Source organism: Hippocampus zosterae, chromosome 6 (assembly GCF_025434085.1).
Source record: "Hippocampus zosterae strain Florida chromosome 6, ASM2543408v3, whole genome shotgun sequence".
Lineage (NCBI taxonomy): Eukaryota > Metazoa > Chordata > Actinopteri > Syngnathiformes > Syngnathidae > Hippocampus > Hippocampus zosterae.
Genome location: NC_067456.1, coordinates 11,605,229 through 11,624,663, shown reverse-complemented (window position 1 = coordinate 11,624,663; position 19,435 = coordinate 11,605,229). Strand labels below are relative to the sequence as shown.

At 41.2% G+C, this 19,435-nt stretch overlaps 1 protein-coding gene across 2 annotated transcripts in view; it reads right to left on the bottom strand.

Annotated features, from left to right (window-relative positions):
* The window catches only part of ssbp2a (single stranded DNA binding protein 2a), a 56,250-nt gene that overhangs the window by 36,415 nt on the left and 400 nt on the right, over nt 1-19,435 (bottom strand). The window contains exon 1 of one of the 2 annotated variants that reach the window (XM_052068681.1): nt 17,668-17,836. The exons of the other annotated variant lie outside the window; for it this stretch is intronic. Coding sequence (XP_051924641.1) covers nt 17,668-17,723 — 56 coding nt within the window. The 5' untranslated portion in view covers nt 17,724-17,836. Of the gene's footprint in view, nt 1-17,667; nt 17,837-19,435 lie in introns of those variants that run through there. 2 annotated transcript variants of the gene reach the window in all.

Genomic DNA, 19,435 nt, shown 5'->3' with positions numbered 1-19,435 from the left:
TTTGTCTGCACTGAAATTGTCTTATGCACAGATTTGCTGAGCAAATGTTTGTCGTAGTCTTTACCCCCCCCCCCCTCCCCCCACACACACACACTTCAACAGCACATACTGAAGCTCTTAGTTGTGACCGAGGGGCGTCTAGCTCTAGTTCCACTTTGACACGAAACACCCCAGGGCGGTGGAGTTCAACAAGAAAATCATACTGCACAACTCTGCGGTACGCGTCCCGCCACCCCCCCTGCAAAGGGAAGAATTCAAAAATTCTCAAGTGGAAAGGTCACATGTGAGAGTTTAAGTCCAAAGAATGAAGTTCATATCCTGATGGGGAGGAATAGTCATGGAGTCATGTGTTCTTTGGCTCACCTTTTGTTTACATTTCATTAACTTCATATCCTAGAATTTGCCCATGGTCCAAACTTTTGGGGAACGATTGGAAACTAAAAATGGGGAAGAATCAAGTGGAGAAGAAAGACCAAAAGTGCTTTCGTAAGTGCTTGCTTATTTATTTATTTATTATTTATTTATTTATTTATTAATGAAAGTGTGTTTTCAGTTGTACACCATTTCAAAGCCTCACTACTGAATTGCATATCAAAAATGAAAAAAAAAATGCTGTGACTTAGATCTCCTAATTAGGAAGTGGCGAAAATAGTTTCTGAGAAATATTTTGGAGGAATAATATTAACAATTGTATCAGGTAGTAATATTTTACCAGATACATTTGTGTTATTTTGTGACTGTAACAACGCACTCACTCTTTACAATAGGGACATACCACACTGAAAATGCTAAATTATACCATGAAAAACACCAGAAGCAGAAAAACTATATTTTTTTACTTAAACCATAACATATTTCTGCGTTCCTTACTTTGCATGCAAATTATGCAAAATCTACCAAAACAGCCCGATTCAAAAACTAATTTCAATGAAACTCATTAAAATTACCGATACATTCATTTCACTTCTAGTTCCGACTTATTGTGCACATACTCAACGTCTCTAGTTATGAAGAGGATGTTCCTGATCATAATCGGAAGTTAATACAATTTTGACGACCAAATCGGCTCATAACATTTTCAGTTCTGATGGGAACAACTCACTTCCACCCACAAATGAAAACAAAAACTCGGCTGTCTGGGGGTAATAACCGCAACTCACTTTTCACCAGTAGCACCCGTGAACAAAGCAACCACAGATAACAACGTGCATATCAAGCCTTGTGAAGATACCGCAGGGACCGCTAGTTTAACTGTAGCGACAAACCTCCACCCTGGTGCGCAGTGTGCACACCCAAAAACATTAGCGAAAACAATTATTTAATTAAATTGTATCGTACGAAAACAACATACACTTGAATTATTTTGTTGCTATGGTCACGATAAACAAATTATAGACATGTAGGCGACCTGACAAACTAGAAATAGGCATTTTTAATTCATTGATTGCTACGAATTTGGATGTTTGCAAGAGAGTGGCAAATTAAGGTCAATCCATCCATTATGGAAGCTGCTTATCCTCATGAGAGTTTATCTGGAGTCTATCCAGCCATCTTCAGGCTGAACTGGTTGCTGGTCAATTGCAGAGTACACAAAAACAAACAACCATTTGTGCTCACAATCACAACTAGGGAGGATTTCGGGTGTCCCATTAACCTACTATGTGCAGTTTGGGAATGTGGGAGGAAACTGGAGTACCCGGAGAAAACCCACATAGGCACGGGGAGAACATGCAAACTCAACGCAGGAAGACATGCTCACCAGTCCACACCGTGCCGCCACAAATGAATGTGCACTACTCAATTGCAAGCAGCAGAGGCGCTGTTGATTCTGTTACGTTGTGTTCTCAGGAGAACATGATGAGATTTAGCTACTGTACTTCCACACAGACGTACACCGGCAACCATTTTCTTCTTGAAAGAAGGAGGGGCTCGAAAAATTGGAGATACACACCCTATGGAGACACTATTAGGAAATTTTATCATGAAATATTTCACCCTTTCATGCACCATGTAACCTGATAACATGATAAGCTGTCCACTGTAGTAACCGCTGTCCATGAAAGGGGTCATTTAATATTAATAGACTTATTTGGGTGCCCGTGAGGGGTTAAGTGTTTGGGTGGGGGTGGAAGCTGCCACCACTCGCCAACCTGTAAAACTGCCGATGCAATCACGCCCACAAATATGCCCTAAATCAACCAGAATGTATCAATAAGGGAACACAAGTATTCCCATTTCAATAAACTTATTAAACCAAACATTTTGACAGATGAATCAATAATGACTTGACGCCACAAATAAAAGCAGAATGTCAATCGTCTGCGCTTGTGCTGAATCTGTGATGGGCACACGACTTGGTAGTTATTCTATAAATCACTTTGAATGACAAGATCAATTGCAACAAGTACTTATAGTAATTGCAACAAGTACTTGTAGTAAACTCGCATTTATCTTCAACGGAGGCCAACAACACACCAGTGAATCTTTGTGACTGCTGAGTACTGCCGGTTGATGGGTTGGCGGGCTTTACTGCAATACTGGCAGGATGCAGAAAATCACGGTGGCAGGAATTAAGACTTGAGCAGACAACACAATGAGGAAAGACACCTCTAAGCAATCACCCTCACACAATGAGGCTCAGTGAAACAGTTGTTGTTCTGTCAGCAGCGGCGACTCGACTGTCTCAGAGCACAGACAACAATGCCTGGTGCTGAGATAACAGGAAATGCCAGCTTATCGTAGTGCAGAAGCAACAGACACAAACGGTGAGCAACCAACAGACTAATGCAATGATATTTCAAACAGATCGTGGGTTTATGACGTTAACACTTTTCTACAGTAAGGAGAGAAAACGACACGAGACGGGATTGAAAAGGGGGTGAGTGGAACACAAGCAGAAGCGAATGCCTACTTTCCTTGATTTTTAGTTCCATTTCATTGAGTTTGATTTGTGTAGATTGAGTCACCTCTCATGGGAAATTTGTTTAATTTCACACATGGAAGAACACAAATGAATTTTTTGAGTGATTTCCTTGTTCAACTTTGTCTCCACACAATTCCAGTAAAACCTCAAGTCGACAAAGCCAATAAAATTGGTAGACTACTGTGAGGGATCATGTCAGATGAATTAGTGTACTATTGAAATGTTTGGAGATTCGATGTGGGGAGGCCCAAAAACATAAAGACAGAGTGACCTTACAAAAAAAAAAAGAAGAAAAAAATTGAGCGTTTTTCCCATATTATCATGCAGCTCTGGACACTCATAGGGAAGAGTGCCTTGTTGGAGGTCAACCCATTATTTTGCTCTAGGACTTATTGAGTGCTTGAATAGATACATAGATAGTGTAAATTTTGCGACAGCAAATCAACATCGAGAATGTACCTCCGTCACACGCACCCGCAGCTCAAGCGCGCAGGCACACACACACACACACACACACATACACACGGTGAAATAATACGTGCATGGGACAATATCATTGTGATCTGTGGGAGCGAGAGCTATGCAACACAGCCAGACTCCTTTACAAGCTTGGACCGAGACAAAAAAAGGAGCAAGCTTGGAGAATGTCAAGTGAGAAAGTTGATGTATCTGAAGAGTGGATTGATTTTTTTAAAATTTATTTTAGTCCTGTTTTACCGTCACCAAGACACCATTTAGAGCCAGCCAGCACAAGGAGCAGTCGGTCACCAGATTGACTAGTAATGTTGAAACTTATTTTTTTTCTGTCGTAGGAGACCTCTACTCCTAGATTCTAAAATTGATGTATATCATTATTATTATTATTGTATTGTTGACTAATTTTACCTGTAAATGCTGGTGCTGGAAATTACCTGTTCGGATGTTGCACTATAAGTTCAAAAATAAAACTATAATAGACTCCCAACATAACTAATACAACTTGTCTTGCCTTTGCAGCATTTTTTTCCCTTGACTTAAGCTTGCTTAAACATGCCCGATCATGTTATTTTGGGATTAGTGACTCTTTGAATAACATATCCTTCATTTAAATTCACAAACAATCTTCACCATCACACTGGGTAAGACAGAATCTACTCTGTCGTAAAATTGGACCACACCTTCTCCATCCTAACGGGAAATCTGATGCTACGGGATGCTCTCATCTCATATTAAAGCTCTGTGGCCCATCCATCTGCATGTTACAATGCGACGTGTATAGAAGAAATCCCAACAACACCCTAAGGAAAAGCAGATGAATGTAAGACGTCTTCTCCTCTCATTTTGGGGTTTAAATGCCATTCATCACAGCACTAACAAGCCTTAATATTTTTGGACAACAAAATGGTTAGCTGTCACACCAAAATAGAACTATGCTACACTTTGCGCTTTAAAACTGCTGCTATGGGACAATCCACACTCATCATCTCTTCGAAGGCCACCCTCGATCGTTTACAACTGCGCAGTCATTTTTCATTTTTGGCAGACCGCTCCACAACCGTAACTGTAGGCTCATTCACCTCAAAGAACGCTGATTGGTCTGATCAATTTTGGACATTTCCACAAGATGTGCAGGATTATTGTCTGACTGCACCGATTTTTGGCGTAACATTATTGGTTGGTTTGGTTTGGTTTGTTTGTTTATTGAACATAAAACATATACAGTAATAATTTGACAGAAAATAAGGTAGATAAAGAAGTAAAAGAAAGAAATCAGTCTTCATTCAACACAGTTATTATGTTCAAGGGAGTAGGATGAAGTAAAAAAACGTATTTAGTCCTACCCCGTTATGTGTTTATATCGACTAAATAATTTTTATATCAATCAGAAAATAAAAAGTAATAAGAAGTCTCCATTAAGGCTCATACTTTACCCTTAACCGTGATATTTTCACAACTTTTGGTTTGTATCGGGATTATATACATCCTCACCCTGGCACTCTTGTGTCAATTTTCTCTTGTATTCATAATGGATATTGCAATACCTTTCTCTATTTATCAACTTAGTTCTGATTTATCATTATATTTAATGTTTAGAATTTATCATTTTAACTCTGATTGGTGTAGGTTGTTTGTACTATTTTTTTGAATTTGTTTTTGAACTCAGCAAGCGATTTACTCATTTTTAGGTCCGTTTCGAGATTATTCCACAGATTAACACCTTTGCTAGATACACTTCTTTGCTTGATGTTTGTTCTTGTTTTGAGTTTTTTGAATAAGTTGGTACCTCTTAATTCATAGTTGCTTTCTCGAATTTCAAAAAACTTCTGAATGTTTTGGCAGAGCAGGTTATTGTGTGCTTTGTACATTAATTGGGCGATTTTAAAGTCAACCAGGTCATAAAATTTCATCGTATTTAATTTGATAAATAGTGGATTTGTGGGTTCCGTATATTTTGATCTATTAATAATTCGAATTGCTTTTTTTTGTAGTTTGAGAATAGGGAGTGCCTTTGTTTTGCAGGCATTTCCCCATATTTCCACACAGTAGGTCATGTATGGTAATAATAATGAAGTGTATAATGTGTACAAGGATCTCTTATTTAGCACTTCCTTGGTTTTGTAGAGGATCCCTACGGTCTTGGCTATTTTTCTTTTTACGTTATCGATATGTGGTTTCCAACATAGTTTTGAGTCTATTACTAATCCGAGAAACTTGGTTTCATACGCTCTTTCTATTTCAATTGAGTTTACCATAATTTTAGCTTGGTGTTTGATTGGTCTTGTGCCAAAAACAATTGACTTCGATTTTTTCAGGTTAAGTGACAATTTATTTCTGTCAAACCAGTTTTTTAATTTGTTTAATTCGTTTTCTACGGTTGTCAGGAGCTGTTTCAGATTTATTCCAGAACAGTAGAAAGTTGTTATTCTCCTTCAGCCTCGATTTTCATAGACAGGCGTGCGTGCGTTTCGCGTAACAACTGGCGCGTCTTTATAATATGCCAGGACAAGTCCAGTTTTCCATGTTTGGGAATTTAATACGCCGTAATGTGGGTATAACTGCGGACTGAGGGCCTGCCACCGGCACACCTGACAAATTGGTGACAGACAGTAGACTAGACTTGAACCCACTTCAAACCAGGTCCACGTCGTGGCACAGGTGGTGCAACCAATTTGGGTGGATTTGTTCTGCACTCCGCTGATATGGGTTGTGGATGCCATCATATTTCATTCATAGATATGACATCAGAGTGCATCAAACCCTCTGGATCACTGTAGAATTCACGACATATTCTTGTCGTTGGTATCATCATTTCAAAAGTACCTTCCTGACCACGGCACTAAGCGTGTGTGTGTGTTTTTTAAAAGCTGCAACTGTTGTGAAAGTGCTATACAAATAAAGTTGAATTGAGTCATAACCTGAGTACCAAAGTATGAACTGGACCTTGAAAATTACTCAGCAAGGTGATGTGGTGTGCTGTTTTCTTTTTCCAAATGTCACCAAGGATTTAATCGGGATTGGAGGACAGACACCTCTATGCAGTCAAGTGAGGATGGTAAAGCTGAAGAAAATAAAATAAAAGGAGAGAGGGATGTAGAAACACGAATGGAGGGTTATGCAGACGTAATAGTCAGTGCAGGAAAAAAAAAGAGAGTGTGTATGTCTTAAGCAGTCTCTAAGCCTGGCTGTCATGCATGCTTAACCTTGCACCAGTATCGGTGCTATGCTGCTTGCATATCAATGATGGTGGAATATCAGCAGCAGTTGTCACAGAAGCAACAGAACCTATGATGGCAAATACACACTGGTAGTAATCGGTTAAAGTTGACGCATACGCGATGGGCCCTATTCTTGTTCTCAGTGCACATGTAGCGCGAGGTGCAGTCTAACTGTGCACATGGATGGAGTTTTCTTTCTTTTGGTATTTTGCTAGACTTTGCATTGGTAGACTTGGGCATCATGGGGCGGTTGCACCATTTTGCACCATTGTGTGACACTGTGTAGCACATCACATCCTTCACACATCGGCATCCTTCATTTGAACAAAAAAATAGACTGGAATTGTCACGTAAACTGCAAGATCTCCCTTTGCGGATGATGTTGTTAAGAGACGTGGGCAATTGTAGACTGCAAGGCCAAAGATGGGTGCATTCGTGTGATACCTCCCTGCAAAGAGTTGGGTCGCACGGTTGGGAAAGTGCTATTAATGGGGGGGGGGGGGGGGGCAGCCACATCGCTGGAATGGCCAGCACAGCATAGCATTCACAAACATGCTAAACTAGACTTGTGCCAGCATGTTTTTAAGCCATACGCGTTCTACTTTCTGCTACTAAATTAGCAGGTGCGTCGGGGGCGGTATATCAGTACGCCCAGTGAGGGTTCCAAACACGCTACACTAAACTTGCCTCAGCATCAAAATGAAGTTGCGTCCGTGAACAAATCCTTCACAATTATTAAGTTCCATCATAATTTATAATCACAACATCTTTTTGCCACCATAATAACATAAATTCTTTCCTAAAAATACACCATTTGATGCACAACAGTTTAAATAAAAGACTCTAATTGCCTTGTTTTATAAAGGACTGAGGTGGATGCTCTCATTCTCTCATCAACAACTCCCCAATATCTCCAATAGGTGAATTTGTACACATCTCATGCCTCTTCCACTGCCATTGTCTCCCACTGTGTGCTTCCCATTCTGCATGATCAGATTCTGCATGCATCTTTATACATCCATCATCTAGAATGGACCAGCATCTACAATCGAAATGGCAGATGCAGTAAGAGTTTTGAACTGCCTGGAAATGTAGCTTCTGAGGATGTGATGTTCTGCATTCACAAAATTAACTTTATTAACTGAAAAGATATTTGATGTTGAAAACAGAACGTTACAACCACACAACTGACAAATGTATAGCAACAAGTACTGCAAGATATTCTTAATCATGGGCAATTTCTGAAGCAAATGTCATTTCTATTTTCATCAAACCAAAATTTGCTGTTTCCCTCCGCTATCAAGCCTGAGTGGTGCAAATGTTTGTGAGTGTTCTTTCCGCAACTTTAGCTCAAGTTACAGGAAGTGTTCCAAGGGCGTGCGTATCCCTGGCGTGCTGCTGTGGTTAACAGTAGAGCTGTGCACATGCGCCGTCTCCAGTATGCAACACAAACCTTCCCGGGAAAACCACAAATGCTACCGCTAACAACATGGCCAATGGCAACAGAACAGACGCGCGATTATTTCACGTTACAGTGCAGTCTTCTTAATGGAAAAGTGCAGACGTTCCTTTCCAGAGCCAAGTGACAGTTAGATATATTAAAATGGAGGTAAATTGGAGGGAAGGGAGAAGCGTAATGGTAGGTTTCCAATCAAAACGGAAGCACTTGAGGACACCCGCAAACTCCTTAAGAGACAAACATTGATACATTTACTCAGCCGTTTTTTTCAAAGGTGTAACAAAAGACTGTGAGGATGTGCAGGCCCTCGCCACCTTTCTTCCCCTTCTTCTCTCCCTCCCCATGCTATTTGATGCCGAATGAGCTCCTTTTGTAGCCTTGATCCATTCCCAATGACCCCGGGGCTTACAGTACCCTTCTACAGGCTCCCGTCTGTTGACTGACAGATCTCCATGTCCCGCTTGTGCTTGTGTTCATCAGAGGAACACTTCAAGACAACATCCACCTTCAATGGGATGTTTGTGACTGACTTTGATAGTTGTGTGTTACTGGTAGGCTCCGGGGATGCCAGCGGATAAAAGACGAGTTTAGCATGCGGCGTCGGTGTGTTTAGCAGGTTCAAATACGTCTTCTGTACACAATTTCAGAAGCCGTCATCGTCGCATGTGACAGGATCAAGACAAAAGGCAAACAGAAAACATAAAGAGACATATTCTAGTACCCAAAAGTCCCTCTAAAGCAGGGGTGTCAAACACATTTTTGTAGTGGGCCTCATTGTAATAATGGTTTCCCCATTATGACAGAATTTTGTGGAACCGGATAAATGTTTGATCACCTCCACATATTATATGAGATGCACAACAAATTGGTGGATAACTAATTTGAAAATCAGTCAAGAATAATTAGTTAGTTCAACCATTATTTATGTTAATGTAATAAATACGTAATGAGATAATACTTGCAATATCTCTATGTAATGATGGATTACATATGACAATTTTAAATTTTGGTTGAGACTTTAGCAAGCATCATGTAAAAGTTGACATCCTTGATTGACTCTCACGGGCCACAAAAAAATGATATGGCGGGCCAAATCTGGCCCCCGGGCCTTGAGTTTGACACCAGTCCTCTAAAGAGAATTCTGAGATTTAATTTGCTTCTGCTTTCTCCCGGCTTATACAGGTAAACATTTTTCTTACTGTGGTACACCTTGCTGGACATGTAAAAATCACCAGTAAAGTTTAATTTAATTTAATTTTTTCAGTGCAGTCCAAATTTAGTTACATCTGCATCATGCAAGACAAGAGCTGTAGTCTTTTGCAAAATACTGCATTCACAAAGAAAATGAATAATATTCAATCCAAAAAGGATTGTATTAACACGATGGGTTTCACTTTGAAAAAATTAGAACCGATATGCATTACACTAAAATGTGTTTGTAATATTCTCGTTATCTGGTTCATCAGGCTAACTATTACAAACAGTTCCCAAATTAATGGAGTGCAGTTTTTTTCGTTTACCAAGTGCAACCACAACACAAAACTAAACAATGAAACTTTTTTTAATGGTTGAATTATTAACGCTTGTATTGAAAGTTATGACATTTTTGCAGATTAATGTGGCAGCAGAGCAGATGTGTCAGACGCCGCTTCAAGTGATGCCTTTTAACCAATAGAAGATGAATTGCGATTTTCAAATTGTAACCATTGTGGATTGTCACTGGTTACTGCTGCGTAATAATGACTGACTATTGTCATTCCCGTTCATCGAGGCAACATGTAGGACAGATGGAGATTGATTAAGAGGGATGAAACATATGGGGAAAGTGCTGGACGCAGACAGCTCAGCTGGGCTTATGGAGCTGCAAACACTGTGTGTTCATTGCTGTTCTCCAACACGCACGTTGCTACTTTCTCTCACAAGGCCTGCTGCTTTTTAGGCAGATGGATCAAACGGAGAACAGTCTGCGCCCACCAGATATCACCTGCAACATGTTTACATCTGTCACTTTCACTGACGACAGACACTTGTTAAGTGGCTCTCGTAACTGGTCAACTTCAAACTTTATACAGTTAAAAAAAATAAAATAGACTATCGTTTCAAACTATGTTTTTTTCTGATACGGTGTCTCCATACGTTTCTGTAAATATGTTTTCACTTGTCTGTTGTCAGGTGGCGAAATTGACATAATTGGATAATAATAACGAATCCGCCAAAAATGAGGTAAATTGGTGTTGTGAGTTGAAATATGGGGAGACGGATTTGACGGACTATTTTGTTGTTGATAGTTAAATACGTAGTTTCCAGATGCTTGGATTGTGATCAGCCTTGTATCGTAAAGTGGCCTTCCAAGATCCCAAAATGTCACACAACTTGATTTTTATCTGTTGGGGGGGGGGGGGGGGGCTTTGAAGGCCATGAGTGTCAGGAAAAGATACAAAACATAAATCACCTCACTGAACGTAACACCAACACCATTACGAGCATAATTCCAATTGTGCTAATACGTGTTTCTTCAACAATGCGACACAGAATCAAATGTGTTCTCAAAAAATTGGCAGTCATCCGGACCATAACTAAAGCAATAAAAATAAATAAATAAATAAATAATAATATGTAGTGGTTCATATTCGAAAATATGTAGAAACAATCAAAATGCTTAATTTTGATTCTCAATGTCGGAGAGTTTAAACCAATGTTTACAAACAGGCTAAGCAAGTCAAGCCCCGCCCCTCCCTAAATGCAGAACATGCACTTTGCGTTGGGTCCCATCCTCCTGGGAGCCCCACTTTGCGCACGGGGACAAGCATGTTGTGGCAACGACGAAAATCGACATCATCTGACCAATTTGAGGGTCAGGGTCTGAGGGTCTCATGTACCTGCTATGTTGTCCAAAATTCAGTCCGCTACCTTGCATTTTCTAATAGGAGGTTGAGCTGTGGTGGTGGAACGTACTTTGAGCTCATCACCGCACCCAACACCCAACACATGTTGAATGGTTGTCCTCCACCCCGCTACAAAGGCTTTTCAGTGCATGAAAAACAGCCATTAGAGGCGCCTACAAATTGCTTTGGGCCCTAATTTGTTTAGGGGCACCCCAAAACACAGGTAACATGTTACTAAAGCACCACTGTATATAGCAGTATTAGGATTAAGAAAAATGGATACAAAAGCAAAACAAAACACACAATCAGACGATCAAAAATATTTATCGGGTATTTCTGGGTTTAAAAATGCAAGTGCCAACTGCTAAACCCAATGAAGGAAGCACCCCGTGGAGAGCTTGAGAACCATGCAACCGAATTGCACTTGTTAATTGGGAATTGAAAAAAAAAACAATGCAGATCTGCTTATCTGTTGGATTTCACATTGTGTTTCAGACAATTGCAGACCCCCCCCCACACACACACACATGCACACATTGTGTGCATGTGTGTGTTGTGTTGTGTTGATTTAATTGTAAAGAAACTCATTCCATCAGAGCCGGAATAGCAGTCCACTTTTTTTTTCCTGTAGGAGACACTCCCAACATGCAATGCGGCGCCTCAGCCTGCCCTATGCTGCAATGGCAGCCTCCCGGTGGAATTTATAAGCGTGTTGGTTCAGAAGTAGCTGTGAGGGTGCGTGCAAATGTATGTGTGTGCATGTGTGCACATGCATGCGCGACTTGCGTGTGCATGTGTATTAAGAACGATGAGCCACAGTTCCACAGCAGCTCGTCCTCCACCGGATGGATGGCAGCTGAACTTCAAACTGGACCGGACATAAATGATTTTTATGATCCGTTGGTATACAAATACAGTAGTCTTTATTTTTGACTTTTAACCCAGTAAAATTACCATTTTAATTACCTTTAAAGTTACGGTGAACTGAGTGCATGTGTGTGTGTTTCATGTTATGCAGCTGTTCAGTAATGTAAGGCCAAAAAGCCAGACCTATCTGGACTTTGTCAGTGACACGTATTGTTAAACCTGTTGAACAACTGCAGTCCACAACGCGTGGCCATGTACTGTCACTCTTAATCGCAAATCGAGTGCAGGCTTTTATACAGGGACAGCCAAACAGACAGAGAACACCTCAGCTGTGTTGCTCTCTGTGAGAAAAAAAGAAACTGAGCTGCGAAACATATTGAACATGATGTAAAACATTTCCTCCAAACATGAAACACTGACACACTAGGCAAGCCCACATTTCACACTGTCTGATATGGAGGTACAAAGTAGTCAATTATTGATGTCCCACAATGTACAATCTGAGGTAGTACCCCATGAAGCTAATCATGATACTCCAATGGTCCAAAGAAGTAGTGGTAAAGTATGTTAAAATTTGGCACATAAGAATCCTTCTTTTAGTAAAGTGGAGATATTCACTCCAAACTACCCCAGCTGAGTGAAAGACTCACCATTGGCTCGCAGCTCAATCGAAAAGAGGTGGGTGGGATTGGGTGGATCAAACCACTTTTGAGATAAAAGGGGGATTACTGCACTTTTAGGAGACAACATTTTTGCAAGTGTTTTTCAAGTGTGTTCATACCTTGGTGAGAGCCAGACTTGTCAGAAGTGCAGTTTAGTGATGCTACGGAAGTGCTGGTTGCTGACTTGGGAGAAACTTTGTAAAGTATTTCACCGCACTAGCTTTTTTCTACCATTCAAACACAATGAGCACACTCACGCAGGAGCTGCTGTCACCCACAGCTCACGATGAACCACTCACATGCAGATTAGATAGCTTGAGCCATTCAACCATCCTCCCTCCAGTTCGCCATGTCACGACTTCCCATCGGGCCTTGCCTCTTAAAGAGACATATCTAATGCACCAATATTAGTCATGTTTTCAATACATTTTATTCTTGCCAATTTGTGTGTGTTCTATAAAAAGAGTATTTTAATGAGTTTGAATGTGTTAAAAATGTGTGGGAGGGATGAAACTCTCTAAAACATTGTTTTGTATGACCTATCATTATTGTGGATTTTCACCAGTTGTGGCTGGTTAATCTGAATAAATTGTTTCACTCTAATGTATTCATATTTTATTACCCCTTCAAGAGGGGCATTTTTTTCTGACTGGACAAGTTGCAAGTCACAAATTGCAACAACTACTACTACTACTCTGCAGGGATTTTATTTCCGCGGAGTATATCATAAAATATTTGCGTGCAACTTTTTCTATGCAAATCCATATTCAGATTATTTTTGTTTGCTTTGCATGTTTCAACATTTTCCAGACATTCCCAGAGAATAAACGCTGACTCTTGAAATGCATATGCATCGTGTGAGAGTAGGAGTAAGACAGCGCCGGCATAATCACAGTGACACCGAAGTGAAAGTCAGCACCTGGTTGCCATAGTAGCCAATGAGGACTTGACAGCCACCTGTCAATTAATCCCAAATCTTTGAGTTCCATGTTTATGAAAGGGTAGACGCTCACGGCTGCACTCTGATCACCGCTTTAAGGCACTTACACAATATTAGGAACACCTTTCGGTATTACCGTGCGCAGTTTTGCAGCAAATCGCAACCTCCTAAAAGAGCACTAAAATAAATCAACACTTCTCGCCAATAAAAACTGAACATTATGATCCTCATAAATTGAGGATTTATGGCCAGTTTTAATGGCGTAGCTGATCAGAGCTACGTGCACGTCATCTGTTACCACCTTTGTTGTGGCCGTCATCATCTGGTTCACTAACAAGCACATATCACTAAAATAAAAGGTCATTTGGGGGCAATGACGACATATAGTTTTAAAAGTGGCTGTGGATGTTGTTCTTTTGTCAAGTCTTTGTTTTGTTATCCGGAACAAAAGAGGCTTGCTGATATTTGTGGCGATTAAAAAGACTAATGTGGAAAACATTTGTGGAGAAAGACCAAACGCCTTTAGTTGATTCCCAAATCTCAGGCGCACCGAGAGTTATTTTAAAGACACATTTTATGGGCATGTGCAGCAAGGACACGCGGGACACATCAGATGAGCAGTTGTACGGAGGTCAAACACATTTAGATTTCCAAACGCATGTATGTAAGTCTGCACAGGTCCATCCTGAGGTCAACACTACAACCAATGAACTAATGATCCAGCAAATTCCATCACCCGAGCTCATTCCTCTCCCCGCTCTCTCCCTCTCTAATCTGTTGTCGCCCTCGCTCGCTTTTTGATGGCCCGCTGTGCCGCAGAAATGAGAAACAACGGCTCGGCGGCAGCAGTCGGACCCGCTCTGCCTCTCTGATACACGCCGCTGATAAACAAGGCAGCTTGTTAAGAGCGAAATTAATCTCGCCCTTGCCTGCCTTTTGCCTTTCGCAGCGTTTCCATCTTGTCAGACGGTCCTGTATTTTGTCTCAGCTTTGGTACTGGCGCACAAGATAAACCTTCCCTTTTGTGCACAGATACTGTAAGTGCAAATTGTACAGTAAAATTAAGAAGCTATGTTTGCAAGAGCTTATTCACTCTGTCTAGACCACAACACACTGAAAGTGTTTTTTATTTTGTGTATCACAAAATAATTTTGTGATACAAAAGGTGAAACTGTTTGGAAAGCCAAGACGGGGGGGCCCCAGTATATACAATGGTGTGCCTCCATTAAGATAAATACGCAATTGTTTTTATTAACACTGACACAAATCTTTTTATCAAGACCGCATTTGGTATCCCAAGTTTCAAGAACACTCCTTCTTATAAGGCAATAGAAGCATGAGATTTTTCAACCAATCAGTGAAGAAAATTAATAATAATTTTTAACCCTGTCAGGGACCGCAGTTACTACAGTGGGCAGTTTATCATGTTATCATTATTGGTGCATGAAAGGGTTAATTATCCACCCTTTCTTTTTCAAGAACACTTGTCCTCGTTTAGGCTCGTGGGTGAGCGAGACTTTGGGACGGTGAGAGCAGTCCCCAACCTTTTTTGCCCCACGGAATGGTTTAATGACAGACAATATTTGAAGGGACCGCTCTTTAAGGTGTGATGGATAAATACAACAAACTAATATGATATGACCTACATGAAAACATACTGATAAAAACGAATCATGACACGAGGAACGTCGCTATGGTGACGTTTAAATGTGCCTTCAAAATAAGATACACCGCAAATACAAAGTGCATGAAAAATACGAACCACCATCGCGCATATGATGCAGAGTGGGCTTGGTGTATGGGAATCTCCTGTTGAGATAAAGCTGTATTTTAAGTAAGTCTCCTGATACTGTCTATCAAATGTAGCCTTCTTTTTCTTGAAAGGCTTAGGCTTCTCTTCTGTTTCCTGGCTGGGCCTTTTCCCCTTCCCAAAAACGTTTTTTTAAAAAAACCTCATTTTACTAGCTTCCGGGTTTCATTTTAGTGGTAACCTATCACGTGACCTACGTCAAGAGTGACATACTGTAGCGGATGTAACAGAGAATCTGATAATCTTTCAAAATAAAACATCTTTCACATTCCGAAATTAATAAAACGGAAGTAATGTAAGTTCCTTATTCTTTCTATGTGGCCCGGTACCAAATGACCCATGGACAGGTACTGGTCCGCGGCCCCGGGTCTTGGGGACCACTGGGCTATACCATGGACTGGTCGGCATTCATTCACATGGCACATTTACATTACATATACGCAAACATTCACACCTACAGACAATTTACAGTCCTCCATTAACCTCAGAAATATGTTTTGGAAATGTGGGAGCAAGCTGGAACACCTGCAGTAAACCCATGCGGGGTATGGAGAGAATATGAAAGCTCCACTCGGGAAGACCGAAGCCAAGATTGGAAACTTCAGCATCAGAACTATGAGCATGCGCTCAGCACGTGTCTACTTTGTGGCCTGCAATAAAAATGATACTTAAAAAATAAAAAGTTCAATATGGTGCGGGAACATTTGTAACTACAGTGCCCGAGTGTGAGAAACAGAATGGATTCCCCATGATGATGAAATTAGCGTCTCAGTAACTGCACTGACACAACTTCAAGACACTCTGAATGGATAGTCAATAGTTTATGGACTAACTGGTCTTTGGGCTGCTTTGACATGTGCATATGCTCCTAACTACAAAATTTGTTGATGTTGCCAACAATTTGAACCACTTGCTGACTTTTCTTTTTTCCATTGTACTTATTTTGTATTCTTTAAACTCGATTGTTTCAGACTGTCGTGTTAAATGCTCTGCTTTTCATATCGCTTAGGTATGAAGAACAGCAACTCAAACGAAGGAGATGAGCGCCCAATCACCATGTTGGCAAAACAGCTCAAGATAGGCAAAAAAAAAAAGTATCATTTGCAGCAATGAATTGTCCAACACGAATGCAATACTTAGAGGTTGACAAATATACACATTTAAAATATCCAATAAATTCGATACATGACACCGGATAACTCTTGCTAAAAGTTGGAGGCAATGCAGAGACAAAAAAACCCGACCTTAAGGTTGGGAGTTGACCACTTTACCACTTGAGCCATGTGGCACTGATGCCTTGTGTGATAACCCATGCACATATTGCAGTAGCTGTAGACAGTAAACAAATGTAACCAGAAATGTGAGGTAAACTTCACTCAATGAATGAGGTCGATTTGAGATGATTTTCGTGGATTATTTTTACCTCTTTCCAAAATATTTTTTTACAGTGTACTGACCCTGTGACCTGACCGCAATAGTTGTGCTCAGTTCAATCACATTGGAGGGAGGGGAGAAGCCAGTTTTAGTGGTTCTCTTGAGCAAGGCAGCAATCAATAAGGTAAAACCCCATCATTCTGATGCCCCCCCCCCAAACGTATGTGAATTGCAGTACTAAAATTCTAAATTAAGGTAATAAATAAATTATATAAGGGAATCAAGCATGTAAGGGTAAGACATTAAAGTACAAAGGTGCTGACAGAAGTGCACTGGCCAACCACTCAAACACAAGGTTTTATTTGGAAAACAATTAGGCCCTTAGAAAGAAAGCCTTAAGCTTTTCTGACAACATAAACCAGTCGTACATTTACCCCAGTGAATAAAAGCGAAACTATCTATTTTACGTGTTCATATTAGAAGATGAACATTGGTGGAGAATAGATAAAAACGTGCAGTGCGTGGAACGACCCCCCCCCCCCCCCCCACAAGCACACTCATATAGTTCGATTGATATGTGTGAAAAACATGCACTTTCAGCGAAAAAAACACTTAGTAAATCTTGAAAACACACTTTGGTGAATTACAAGCACCCGCGCATACAGCAGATGAATGCGCGCACTTCCTCCATGTGCATCCACGCACTGACTACCGGTAGTTTCTCTTTCGCACGTTGAATTGCAAGGTTATCAGCCAGCATTTCAAAGCGTGCGTAAAAGCGATTCACAAGTTCATAATTAGCACACCAAACGAACCAGAAAACCGCGTATTGAATTCTACCCTATGTTGTCAGAAATCAAGCAAAAAAATAAAAAGACACCCAAAGTGTCAGTTTTCCTGGAATAAGTCAAATGGTCAACTTTCCAAGCCTGAGCAGAGAGCTGCATGCCGCGGCTCCGTATGTGACCGTCTGCGCGCGGCTGCACACGCACGTCCCTCCCCGCCCCCCTCCTCCATCAGCCTCGGTTTCCTCCCCCATAAAGAAAACTTACTTTTCTCTGGCTTGGCTGTCGGACGGCACGTTGCTACTCTTGCCTTTGGCGTACATGCTTGCAGAGAGCTCCGATTGTCACGCACCTGTCAACCCATCACAACCTCCTTGGGCACAGCCCCGTCACCATGGCGACACGAGCAACGTCCTCTCCTATTGGACGCCGCATCTAGCAGGACCGCCCACTCGCCGAGGCAAAGGCGGGTGAGTGACACTAGGAAAGCCACGCCTGTTCAACTAAGCACCACCCCTTGCTTTCCCTGTCCTGTCTGTCTTTCCTCTTCTGATTTACATTTCTGAGGTCTGTCTGTCAGTTTGTCAGTATGTCTGTCTGTTTGTCATTTCTACCCTGATTGGAAAGGCTCTCCTGATGCACACACAAGTACACGCACGCGAGCGAGCAAGCACGCGCACACACGCACACAAGTCCTCCCTCCTCTGTCAGTGCAAAGGGGAATTTGAAACCGTCCAACAACTGGCTTTGGCTGCTCCTTTTTACACGCAAACCCTCTGCCTATACATGCACACACAAACATATATAATGGATTGTGCGTAAAACTCTCTGCATATTCAGGCAGCGTCACAGCTGTGTTTATTTACATACGTGTTGATGCAAACACGCGTATGAGTGCCTGACGACAGTGCGCTATAAGCAACGTGTGAAGGGTAGAAAAGAGATGAGCTAAACAATCACCTGTTGAAGCAACTACCTTGTTTGTGCTTTAGAATGTGAGAGTGACAAATTCTAACTTCTGAAATGTTGAAGATAAGATTGGTGTGATCGACAGACATGGACAAATGTTTGCATTCTTTTTCTGGTTTCACCACAACGTCACTTACGCGTATTTTTTTAGGGGGTTACAGCATCCTCTTCAACAAGGTCAATTAAAATAATCAGATTGACTTGATTAGTCTTCAACCTTCCATCTTTTGCCTCTGAATAACTAATTTGTTGGTTGAGCAATTAATGCTTATTCAGAACATTCAACATGACTTTGCTATAGCCAATGTTTGGGAAATGTCTGTAACTGATTTTCCATCTTCTCTCAGCTTTCTAATTGATTGTTTGGTGACATTTCTAGCTATAGAAATTTTAGTCAGTGTTTTAACAACTGAGGTCTTTGGACTTCAATTAAGCAGATGGTCACAGTTAGCGCATTTAGTCAACTTAATATCTTTCCACTTTTCTCCACTGCGGACACTGATTGGCTTTAAGCGGTCACATGGTTTTCCAGATGCCAGTTACAGCTCATCACTCACTGTCCCTGGCGTGAAATTCAATATCTTATCGTGAATCTTTATTTTATTTTTTCTCGCAAATACTGCGTAAATGGGCACATGCCTGGTGGCAAAGGTGTGAAGCTCCATACAATTCAGGTGATGCCAAGAGAAACAAAATATGGGTAAAGAAAGTGCATCACCAGGAAACCGAATGCCATCTTATTTTAGTTTATTCTCCCTAATTCATCCATCCATCAATTTTATGATCCGCTTTATCCTCACAAGGGTCGCAGGGCATGCTGGAGCCAATCCCAGCCCTCTTCGGGCTGTAGGCGGGGCACACCCTGAACCATTTGCCAGCCAATCACACGGCACACAAAGACAAACAACCATCCGCGCTCACATTCACACCTAGGGACACATTTTAAGTGTTCAATCAGCCTGCCATGCATGTTTTTGGAATGTCGGAGGAAACGGGAGTACCCAGAGAAAACCCACGCAGGCCCGAGCAGAACATGTAAACTCCACACAGGAAGGCCAGAGACGGG